The sequence below is a fragment of the Condylura cristata genome, unplaced genomic scaffold (assembly GCF_000260355.1).
Source record: "Condylura cristata isolate star-nosed mole 26May11 unplaced genomic scaffold, ConCri1.0 scaffold00010, whole genome shotgun sequence".
Taxonomy (NCBI): domain Eukaryota; kingdom Metazoa; phylum Chordata; class Mammalia; order Eulipotyphla; family Talpidae; genus Condylura; species Condylura cristata.
In genome coordinates, this window is record NW_004567111.1 from 7,993,947 (window position 1) to 8,005,290 (window position 11,344).

Consider the following 11,344-nt stretch of genomic DNA (forward strand, 5'->3'; position numbering starts at 1 on the left):
TCCCATCCCCCCTCACCGGGCCTCTTTGAGGTAGCCAGAGGAGTCCTGGATTCTCTTGTTATCAGGAGTTACCTATCATTCATTGCCAGCTGCTTATTTGATGCTGAAAATATCCCAGCTCTTCCCCGGGACTCCTTGGTCTTGGGAACAGTCCTCTTGTTCCTTAAAGTTCTGATTTTATGGAGTAGGATATTTGGGGCCTACTGTATGCTTTTTACCTATCCAATCCTCCCCCCCCCAAAAAAAAAAAGGAATCCTGCTTCCTTTTAGGGCAGGAAGGCCTTCAAGAAAGCAGGAGATGGGATGCCTTTTGCTACCTCCGGCTATTGGGCTTTTGAGCAAATAGAACCTGTGTGTCTGTGCTCACACGCGCACACAGAGATATATAATTCTGGACTTATGTCATACTCTCCTTTTCCTTCACTTATAACAGGTGGCTAAACCCCCTGTTTAAAATTGGTCACAAGCGGAGATTAGAAGAAGATGACATGTATTCAGTGCTTCCGGAAGATCGCTCCAAGCACCTCGGAGAAGAGTTACAAGGGTAAGCAAGCCGCAGTAATGAGAAGGGGAAGAAGGGGGATTTCAAAGCGAGGTTAGAGGCTTGGGGTGGGGGCTGCATTCCTGGCTTCTGTGCCAGTCTTCAGCTTCCTTGTGCCCCTCCCTAAGGCTGTCACAGGCTGAGCCTACTTTGGTGTCTGGGGACACCTTTCTGGAATGGCCCCCTGGCCTGTCATCCAGCAAGGCTGGGCAGTCACTTGTCACCTGAGACTGGCTGTCCTTCCCATTGTGCCCTGCAGATTGCCAGCATTTGCTGGGCAGATCTCAAAAGTGCCATGCCCTGCTGTGCTTTCACGATCTCTGGGCCACTGTTCCTTTACCACACTGTTTCTCCGCGTAGGTACTGGGATAAAGAAGTTTTGAGAGCTGAGAAAGAAGCACAGAAACCTTCTTTGACAAAAGCAATCATAAAGTGTTACTGGAAATCCTACTTGATCCTGGGAATTTTTACACTAATTGAGGTAAACACTTATACATACACTGAATTTCGTTCCGTGCCCACGGAGGGTACCGGTGGGGCTGTTGTAGACGGAGGCGAGTCGTCTAAGGTCTGAGGATAAAATAGTGGCTCGATGGTTGTATTTGTCTTTAGCGTGGGCACATACTTATCAATGCCTGGAGCCTCTGGGGACCGATTATTTCTCTGTAGCCAGTTACACAGACTGTCTTAGAAGGTCTTAGAAGGGTACTTTGGAAAACAAAAGGCCTTTTATACCATGTTAGGACATTGCTGGTGTCCAGTAAATGTTGCAACACTCAGAGGGATCCTTGAACAAAAGGGAATCCTGTGATCCCAAGGAATCGACGCCCTGGAGTTTGGAGGAAGTGGGTTTGGACCAGCACCCAGAATAACATGACTCACTCTACCGGTGTCGAACAAATCCTTATTAACTCAACCGGGTCGATGGATAAATGCTTTTCCAGCGGGCATCGCCACCTCTCCCCCCGGGGCCGCAGACCCCGGGTACTGCATCCGGCCGCGAGCTTCCTCGAGTGCCTGAGAACTCAGGCCTCCCCAGGTTCCCACCTTCTGCCGGGCGGGGTGCTCCAAGCCAGCAGCCCTTACTGTGGGGCTCTCAGGCTTTCCCATGAACGTGGCCACGGAGCCCGCTGGGGCTGGGGAGATGAGGCCCTGCGACCGAGCACCTCTAGATGCAACACTGGTCTTGTGAGGGCGAGGTGGGGGCAGGCCATGGGCCACCTGGCTGGCAGAGGTACCGCAGCCCCAACACTCCCACCCCACCTTGCACAGGTGTTGCAGTGGTGGTGGCTTCACCTGTCACTGCGGGCCCCATGTGGAGTGAGCTGTGTGGCACACTGGTGTTGCTGTGACTGATTGCAGGATTCCCTGGCCAGATGCAGCTCTCTCTGCAGAGAACAGAGCACCCCAGAATTCGGCGTGTCGGGTCGCCTTGAAACCTTGACGTGTGCCATGTCGGGTTGCATTGGGCAGGGATGAGCAGCTGTGGGGTTCAGTGTTGGTGCAAATTCTGCAGCAGGCCTCCCTGTCACCCCGGTTCTCTAGTTTCCCTTTGCTACCCGGTGCTTGAGAAACTGAAGACCCAAGACACTTGTGGCTGGGCGTGGCCGGAACTTCTGGTTTCCCTGCTGTCCTGGCTGCTGGCTCCTGGCTCTGGGGTGGGGGTCTCTAAGTCCCAGAGGTGACAAGTTACCCTTCTCAAAATGAGCTGCGTGTCTTTGCTGCACAAACTTTTGGAAGAAGTAGACATGGCTAGAAGTATGGACTGTGGATCTTCCCGGGAAGACTGAGCCCCCTAAAGTGCTTGGGGCTGTGGGGGTGTTCACTTCCGGGTTCTCCATCCTCAGGAATGCTATTGTTGGGGCCAGGAGGAGGCTGTAACTGGCCTGTTTCTGGAGGTTGTTTCTGGTCATCGTTGCAAGGTGAGGATAGAATGCCTGGCATGTGTGGGTGCGTGTATGCAGTGGTATTAGCATAGATGGTGATGCTGGCAGCAGCCAGTCTCCTGCCCAGTGGGAGGACCAGTGGTAGCTGTAGGGACTCACTGAGGAGGAGTTAGGAGCAGCAGAAGCTGCACCAGTGGGACCTTCTGTACGATATACCATAGAAGTACTAGAGTGGGAATAGTACTGGCAGGGACCAGGGGACGGTGCTGGTCTTGCTTTGATGGCCTTGGGGCCTGGGACTGGATGGTCTGGGCTGGGGCCTTGGATCCCTGCTGAGCGGTGGGGTCTCCCCACTTTTAGACACTCATGGCCTGACTCTTGGAGCTGGGGTGTGCATTTGCTGGGCAAGGCTGAACGTCCCAGATTGTCTCCATTGTCACTGGTGAGGGCCTGAACGTACCCCAGGAAGCAGAGCACGCCCCCCCCCCCAAACTCCCAGGGCTGAGGCATAGGGGACAGGCTGGTGGATCCAGGCGGTGCTAGAACAGATGAGTCTTGTGATGTAGGGTGCTTCCTGCGGGTTTGCCATGGGCCAGTATCTAGGTGGTTTATGGCTGGACTCCCGAGCGAGCCTAGTACCCAGAGGATGCTCTTTCTAACTTGTGTCTTTAAGGTAGTTAACTGGCAGGACTCTCAGTTTGGGGAGCTCAGGGTTGAAAGAGCTGCTCTGGATGTCACCCCTGGTTTTGTTTCCTGGCAGCTGGAAGAGGCGTGAAGTCCAAAACAAATACTCTTGTTTTCCTAGGCTTCTCTGCCGACACCCTGCTTGCTGTTCAGGTGGTTAGACTCCGAAGCTGTTGATGATCTGTGTTCCCAAGTTGCTTCCAGGGGCTGTCTGGGTTTTCGGTGATGCTCACCAGACACTGAGCTGGATGGGACTGTCCTCGGTTTAAATCCTGAGGACAATGAGGCAACTTAGCATTTCACCGTCTCACGACCCAGTCGCCTCCTGCAGATTGCGGGAAACCTAAACTCACCCTGGGATTTTCTTGGACTCCCAGCCCTCCTCTAAATCCTCTAGTGTATGCCACACCCCGAGAATCATCCTTGGTCCCAGGCTGCATACTGTTTCCAACCAGCAGCAGCAGGAAGAGGCAGGGCGATGTCAGAGCAGGGCGCGGATTTTGAGCTTGCGATCTCCAGAGTAGTGAAAGCCTGGGAGAATTGAGGAATGATCGTAGCCCACAGAGGAACACGTACCAGACCAAGACTAACTAGCAGAGACCAGCTAGCAGCTCCCCAGCACACAGGCCCCTGTGTGCTCTGTGGAGAGGACCCTTGGCAAGCCCGAGCCTGCCCTGAGCCCTTGGGGTAGAGAGGGAGCGGGGAGCGGCCCCGAAGCACCTGCCGGACTAAGCTAGAACCCACCTCCTAAGGCTGCCCTGGCCTTCCCTTTCTGTCCCTGGATGTTTCTGTGGTGACCTCAGAGGAGCTGGTGGGAGTGTCCCAGTCCCCCGCCCCTGGGAGGACAGGGTTGTGGAGACAAGGTCCGCTCCCTTAAAGCAAGCCCAGGGACTTGGCCTTTGTGCAGGTGATGTGAGCTGATCTCTGGTCCAGTGAGGCGGCAGGAAAGCAGGCATCCCCCTACGTTTTCATTTTGAAACTCAGCTGATGAACAGGAAGATGAACAGGAAGTAAATGAGCCCACTGAGCCTGAAGCCAGCACCTCCCAACTCCCCACGCCCGACACAGGGTTCCCAGGCGTCTTTCACCGTCCACGAAACCCAGCACCGTGAGCAGTGACTGTGGGCACCTACTGAGGAAGAAAGAGGCAGCGTGGAAACCTGAGAGCCCGCTGCGTACCTGCTGGCTCTGTGCACAGGTGGTAACCCTGCAGGCTGCCACGGGCCACCTGACTCGTGCCTGTGGCTTCTGCATGTGGCTTCTTTCAGTCCATTCCCTGACAGGATTGCATTTGTGGTGCTTCTAAAATAACCTGCCTAGAAGCGTGACGTCTAGTTGTCTGCAAACCTGCCAGGGACTGCTCTCAGGAGTCCTGTCCCTGGACCTGTAGGCAGCAGTGGGTTTTCCAAGCCCTGTGCCACAAGTCTCCCGGGAGCTCCGCACCCGGCCCGTGTCCTGGGTGAGGGGTCAGTTAAGAAGTGCCTCACTGGGTGACTGTCGGCGCGGAATGTCACCAGTGAACACGCACAAACCTTGGTGGCAGCGTGGCAGCTATATCTCTGCTCGGGGAGGTGCCACGCACCCTGCTCCTGCTTACACGCAGCCACCTTGGATTGCACATCCCATCCCGGGGGACTGTGAACCACACCGGCCTCGTGTGGCAGCTACTGGGATCAGGGCGGAGCTGAGCGGCCAGGTCCTGTTATTCAGCACCCACAGCGGGTGGTTTCTGGGTTCCTCCCTTGTCCTGCTTGGGCCCAACTTGCAGCCTGGTTCTGCTGGGAAGGAGACTTGGAGGAGGCACATGGCGGAGAGACGTGTAGAGACACTTGGAAGAGGCACAGGCGAGAGGTGCGTGGACGAACAGCGCGTGGGAGGCTGACGTGGCCGCCCCTGCGTGGATGCGGTGTCTCCGTGTCTCCCAGCTCTCCCAGCTCTGCCTGACTAACCCCTTCTGTGGTTCCCTGCAAGACGGTGCCTTAGATTGTGTCAAGCTTTGGGGCTTTAGCTGCCCTGCAGCAGGCTTGGCCTCTTAGGGCATTTGAAGGGTGGGTAGTTAGGGCTTTTACTGGGAAGCCATCATTAGGATTATCCTTTCTTTATTTTCTCGGTGCACAGGAGGGCTATTACAGATCTTTCACACTAAAAGTCTTCCTTCCAGACCCTCCCTAGAGGCGCTGTGGGTTAAAGCCTACAGTATGAAGCTGTCTGTACCTTTTTGGCGCAAGTTTGATTCCTGGCCAGGGAGGTGACCTCAATGGCGCGCAGACCTCTCCTGATCTGCCCGCTGCTCCCCTCAGCAGTGTACTTCCATCTGCCTGTTCTGCTCCCCACTCTGTCTCTGGTGAAGTCTCTTACCATGCCTGTACCTTGGTTCTGTCTGCATCAATAAATAATTAAAAAAATAAATAAGATTCCCCCTTCTGCGTTCCTCACGTGCTGGGAGGGGACTGAGCCACCGCGGCCTTTCCCTTCAGTTGCCTGTGGACAGATCACGCGGCTCATAGAACACTGAGTTTCCACCCGGTGTCAGTGTTGGAGTCATGGGCAAGCTAAGGTCACCATTAGGTTTCTCTGGGGCTTTATCAGAGTCTGGCATGTGGTTGCGTCTGACAACACCACACTGATAAAGAAACAGGAGGCGAGGAGCCGGCTGCACGATGCAGGACGCTGTCCAGCAAGCAAGCTCCTGGCCTTTTTTATTGATAATCTCATATAGCATTCGTGGTAAGGGGAAGTAGTGGAGGAAGGCTCTGTCATCTATGGTATTAGGGACTAAGAGTCAGCTAATCTGCTGAAGGCTCAGTGTTGTAATTGAGATCCAGTCCCAGGTCCCTGTCAGGGTTTCAGCCTCATCAACAAAGCTCCACCGATCAGCTTCTGGGGTCCCTTGCTATACATCATGCCCACCCCCCTTCTTACACACCCGCTCGTCAGACTGGCGTTCCCGGTCATACCTCCGATGCAGACCCATCCCAGGGTGATACAACTTTGCTCTTGATTGATGTGCGAGGCACCTGGGAGGGTCAGGCTCCCTCTGACCCAGCAGTCTGACCTTGCATTAGGAAGACAGAACTGGAGGCCAAACAAGCCACTGAGGACTAGCTAGACCCCCAGCATGTCAGCTGTCAGCATTCCCCTTCCTGCAGAGGACTTTGCGTGCCGGGGTGCCGCCAGCAGGCTTTGCCCACAGCAGCTGCCGTCTCACCATGAGCAGAGCGACAGTATCAACAGCGAGCTGTGCTGTGAGTCAGGATCCTCGTAAGGTGCATCTGGTTGATAAAGCTTGTGTGGGTTCTTGTTCCGTTTCCCTCTTTCTTTCTTCTGTGTTCTGCAGCTACATATATTTTTTAAGCTGCAGAAACCAAGTTGTTTTTCCAGTAGTCGTTCCCACAGTCTGGACTTGGCAGTTTGCTTCCCACCTAAGTTGCTTTGATGCTTAGATCATGGAGCTAGATCTGACGCAGGCAGACCCTCCCCGCCCTGGTAAGGCTGCTTCACAGGTAGCGTCATGTACCTCCCCGTGGGTTATATAACAGCAGCTTGCCTTCCCTGCACCCAAGATCCACGAATCTACTGAGGGACACGCTGCAAAGGGATGATGTTCTTAGTCTGCAGAATTCCCAGAAAGATCGATTTTGCCATTATTAGTTCTTTGGCTTCCCCAAGGAACAGGTGTAAGAGAAAAGACACTTAGTTTCTCAACTAGTTTGCAGAGTAATAGTTCTTGGCTCTACAGCATCCTCCTCTAGAGCTAATGAGTGTTTTTGATGCTGCTGGTTTCGTTTATTTTTGAGAGTATCTGTGTGAGCTCATGGATCCGAGCACCTCTGCAGCCCGCTGCCATCTGTACTGGCGCCAGACCTCGGCGTCTCTGGCCAGAGGGAGGCTACTCAGGCTGGGGCCTGAGTCTTTGCGTGTGTGGTAGCTGTTGCTGCTGGTTTCCTGGTGTCTCTGGCTCCTGCTGGACAGTTTTGGCCCCACCCCCAGGATCAACGGTTTCTCCCAAATGTTTCTGGCTCTCTTGAATGGAAAACGGCTTTAGCGACTGGAGTCGGGCACCCAAGGTCCTCTCTGCTACTGGCGGAGCTATTATTCCTTGACTTTTTGAGCAGACAAAAACTAGAATATAGAAGCCTAACATGCGTTTATCACAACCCAGATCACAGCCACACTAGTGTTATTACTTTATCTCTTGCTTTTCTGTGTCTAGCTCCTTGCTCATCGTCCAGTCTTGCCTCCCACGCCTGTTCCCAGTCTGCGGTGATGGCAACACAATCCATTTGCTCTTATTGGTATACACCATCACCCCTAATGTGACTTGAAGCTCCTGGTCTTTGGGTGTGCCCCAAGGGAATGGGTTTTCAGATTACCTTGTTTAAGACTTTGTATTGGCTAAGTCAGCGTCTGGATAGCACTGCCTTGGGCCTCCCTGGTGGCGCAGGGCTTCAGTCTCAGTGCTGTCAAGCTGTCTACCACCAGCTGCTATGGCATGAGTTCAACCCCCCTGAGTTCAACCCCCCTGAGTTCAACCCCCCTGAGTTCAATCCCCGGTCAGGATGCTGACCCACATGGTGCAGCAGACCTCTCCTTTCTCACCCACTGCTCCCCTCAGCAGTGGATTTCAGTAGATCTGCTTGTTCTGTCCCCCCTCTGTCTCTGGTATATCCTCTCACCCCTGCACTTCTGGCCTGCACCCCAGATCTTGTATGCATAAAAACAAGAATCTGCTTAGGTTCATTTGCTTCTTTACTCTCAGGGTGAGGGATTGCTTTTTAAACTTTGAATTGTAGAATTCCTTGTAATGTTTTCACAGCTCTGAAGCCAAATCAAAGAGGCTATTTCTTGAGAATGCTGCTGTCCTCTCCCATCTACTCCACTCCCTCCCTCCAGTCATTGGTAACATTGGAGACGAACTGGGGTTCGCCTCTCATGTTGTGAATGATCTCTCTGAAGGTTTATTTTACCTGCTGTGCAGAACAAAGGGTTGTGGTTTCATCGTGGAACCTCAGGACTTGGGTCTCCAAAGGATGTTCCTTGGATGCAGGGGTGTCACCCCTTGAAAGCCCTTGGGGTGATGTAAGCCCTTCCCTGCTACTCCGTGACCCCCTCCAGGCTCAGAGCTGCTGATGGTACAGGGAGCTGCATTGTGGGTGCTTCTGGATTCCAGAACCTTCTAGAGAGAGGGAGCTTCCAAGCACCCATCCCAGCAGTGCAGAATGCCATTAGGGCACCAGCAGGCACAGAGGGCCACGGCCGAGTGCCCCTCTACGTCTAGGACCTCAGTCCTGACTTTTCCCCTTGCGCCACGGCCTTCCCGCCATATATTCGATCTTCCTCAACGCCACCTTTGCACTTTTCACCCACTTCTAAAAATGAACCGGTAGCTTGGCCCTGGGTCTGAGAAGGAAAGAGCACTTTTACAGGGGAGCCCCCGGACCTCGGTGGTTGCAGGTGTGGGGTCTGGGGTCTTCTCCTGCTGGCCTGGTTGACTTCTAAGTTATTCCTTTCACTCACATTTTCTTCTTGTACCCTGAGGAAAAGTTAACTCACCCCTTTCTGCTTACTCGTTTCACTGAAGCATGTTTTCTGTGTCTTGTGGCTTGTTTTTATTTCCTGTTTTTTTTTTCCCCTGATCCATCAATCGGATGATGGAGTCAACAAGAACCGTTTCCAGTACCTGGGGAAGGTGTTGGAAGACGCTGCCCCTGGGGGGGGACCTTTAGCCTCTCCCTCGTAATTAGATACCCCGAGAAGCCAGGAGTGGGCCCCGCATCAGGCCAGCGCATCAGGCCAGCGCATCAGGCCAGCGGGAGCTTTGAGGAGGCTGCCTGCCTGCTACTCCATTTAGAACCAGCTGCCTCAGAGACTCTGGTAGAACCTTGAGCTGTGGGGGGTGTCATGGCCTCCCGTTGGGGTCTTTTAAACACCCCTGTGGTTTCTGAGCTGTGAGCGGTTCCTGTGAAGAAGCAAGGACTCTATTCCCAGTGGCTTTGGGGAAACACTCTTCACCAGGCCAGAAGTCTCTGTCAGAGGTGGCGTGTTGGTGTGATCTGCCTGGTTTTGGATCTGTTTTGGATCTGCCCAGTTCTTGCTCTTCAGGACAGTTCAGTGGGCTGATCGACAGCTTTGCTAGTGAGCATTTTTGCCCTTGTTTAACTCTTTCCTAGTTGAGGGCTAAGATCTGGGAAAGTCGGGGTCATGAGCTAGCTTCACCCTTTTGTTCCTCCTATTTTCTCCCCTGAGTAGTTAATGCTGCTCTAGCAGCAAAAGCCTTAGGCACCCATGACCCTCCTCTCTTTCTCTGCTCTGCTGGCTCCGTGTTCTCGCGGGTGCGTGAGCTCGTGAGCTCAGTCCTGACTGCCTTTAAATACGACACTGTGTTCTGTTCCAGTGCAGAGCTGGGCAACAGGCTACCGTGGTCTTAGAGAAGCTTGTGGTGGCTGGTGTTCCCAGTGGGCTTTGGTGGGGGGCTGCCCTTGGCCACAGCTGGGCTGGGACTGCCCCTGTGTACATCGGGATGTCCCACTTCTCTGTGGAAGCCCCCGCTTACCACCTCAGTAGATAAACAGTCTGTTTTATAACCTACTGTTTCAGGCTCTTTTGGAAGCTCGTAAAGCCCCTTCTTGGGATGAGTGACTGGGCAGAGCTGGCCCTGTATCAGCAGCGAGCCTTTGTGTTTTGATCTGATCCTTCTAACTCTGATCTAACCATCTCCCTCATCATTCTTCAGCCATTCCCCCCCACCATCCCCAGTGCTGAAAACTTCCATAACTCACAGAAGATGAGGCGTTTGGTGAAGTGTGTCAACTGTGTATACGCAGCAGGACAGAAGGTGGGATTTAAGCCCCGCCATTTTGAGGAACTGGGCATCTTTCTGTAAAGATAGAGATCTAATTGGTTGAGAGGAAAACACGTGTTCGTGTTGGTCCATGCTTGCTTTCTTGGAATCTCCCTTCCTCCTCTGGTACTTTCCTTGCTCCCATCAAATGGACAGGAGAGATCTAAAGCAACCAGTTAGCTCCTTACCGTGCCGTGGGAATCTGAGGGTTTCAAGGGGGATCTGTTACACAGGAGTGTTCCTGAAATAGTTCCAACTTTCTGGCATTTTGGCCTTTTGAGGACATTGGGGGTGTGGTGAAATCTAGGACCTCTGCCTTGACTTGGTGATTGGCCTTGTGGTGTGTGTTTGATTGTCTTAGTGCAAGCGTGCGTGCTCAAGGACACAAGCGTGTTGCACAAGTGACTGACCAGAGGGGCAGACGTTGCTCTTCCTTGATGACCCTTTTGTCTTGGGAAAGAAAATGGCTTTTCCTAAGTCTGTTTCAGGAGTCAGCCTCATTGTCTTCACTCCCCTGCCCCACTGCTGTGGGGTTTTAATTTTTGCCTTAGGGAACAGGTGATCAACCCTGCAATAAATTAGGCTGTGGAGAACAGCTGGTGACAGTGTGGTTTCACTTGACTTCTGCTGTGCTTCTTTAATGGCTGAGGAGAGACAGGGCTCGGTCTCCCTGGGATGTGAGGGGACAGAGAGACCAAGGCCACAACCCCTGCCACTGAGAGCTGGGACCCCCCAACCCCCAAACCTGGTTCTTCCTCATCCTCCAGCAGAAAGGACTCCTTTCTCCAGTATCTGCCAACAAGTGGCATGTAGGCTGGGAAAGGGTGGGGGGTTCCTTCCTGCGCTCCACCTGTCAGGTGGCTGAAGTTACCAAGGCACCCAAGGGAGAACGAGGTGCCTCCCTGAAGGAGCATCTTGACTGTCCTTTGGACTAGCATGCCAAGAGTGCAGAAGGAGAAGTGGGTGGGCTTGTGCTGGGTGGTTCACTCGGCACCTCCCACACTCTCCCTGCGACACTTGGTTCCTTTGTCCGAGGTCTCACTGACATGAGGTGTTACTGTCTTTGAACTTGTCATTCGTTTTCTGGCTCTACTGGAAAGAGAGACGCTCTGTTTTCCTTTCAGATTAGCGGTGAAGGTAGCATCATATCAAAAATGCCTTTGCAACACGCTCATACTTTTTTTTGAAAAAGATTTGTTTGATTTGGTGATGGGAAATCCAGGGGATTGCAGCCTAGATGGAAAAATGCACAAAAATATGTAAAAATAAACTATTATAAATTTAAAAACAAAAACATAGCCCCAGTATAAAATATACTTGTATGTCCTCCAGCACTTAGACCTCTGAGATAAATTAAGGTTGCATGACTTTGAATTTCTCACACACACACAC

The 11,344-nt window shown here is 53.0% G+C and overlaps 1 protein-coding gene across 1 annotated transcript in view; it reads left to right on the forward strand.

Moving 5' to 3' along the window:
* Positions 1-11,344, forward strand: part of ABCC4 (ATP-binding cassette, sub-family C (CFTR/MRP), member 4) — a 166,436-nt gene that overhangs the window by 2,470 nt on the left and 152,622 nt on the right. The window contains exons 3-4 of the mRNA XM_004680297.2: positions 434-544; positions 902-1,022. Of these exons, the coding sequence (XP_004680354.2) occupies positions 434-544; positions 902-1,022 (232 nt within the window). The remainder of the gene's footprint in view (positions 1-433; positions 545-901; positions 1,023-11,344) is intronic.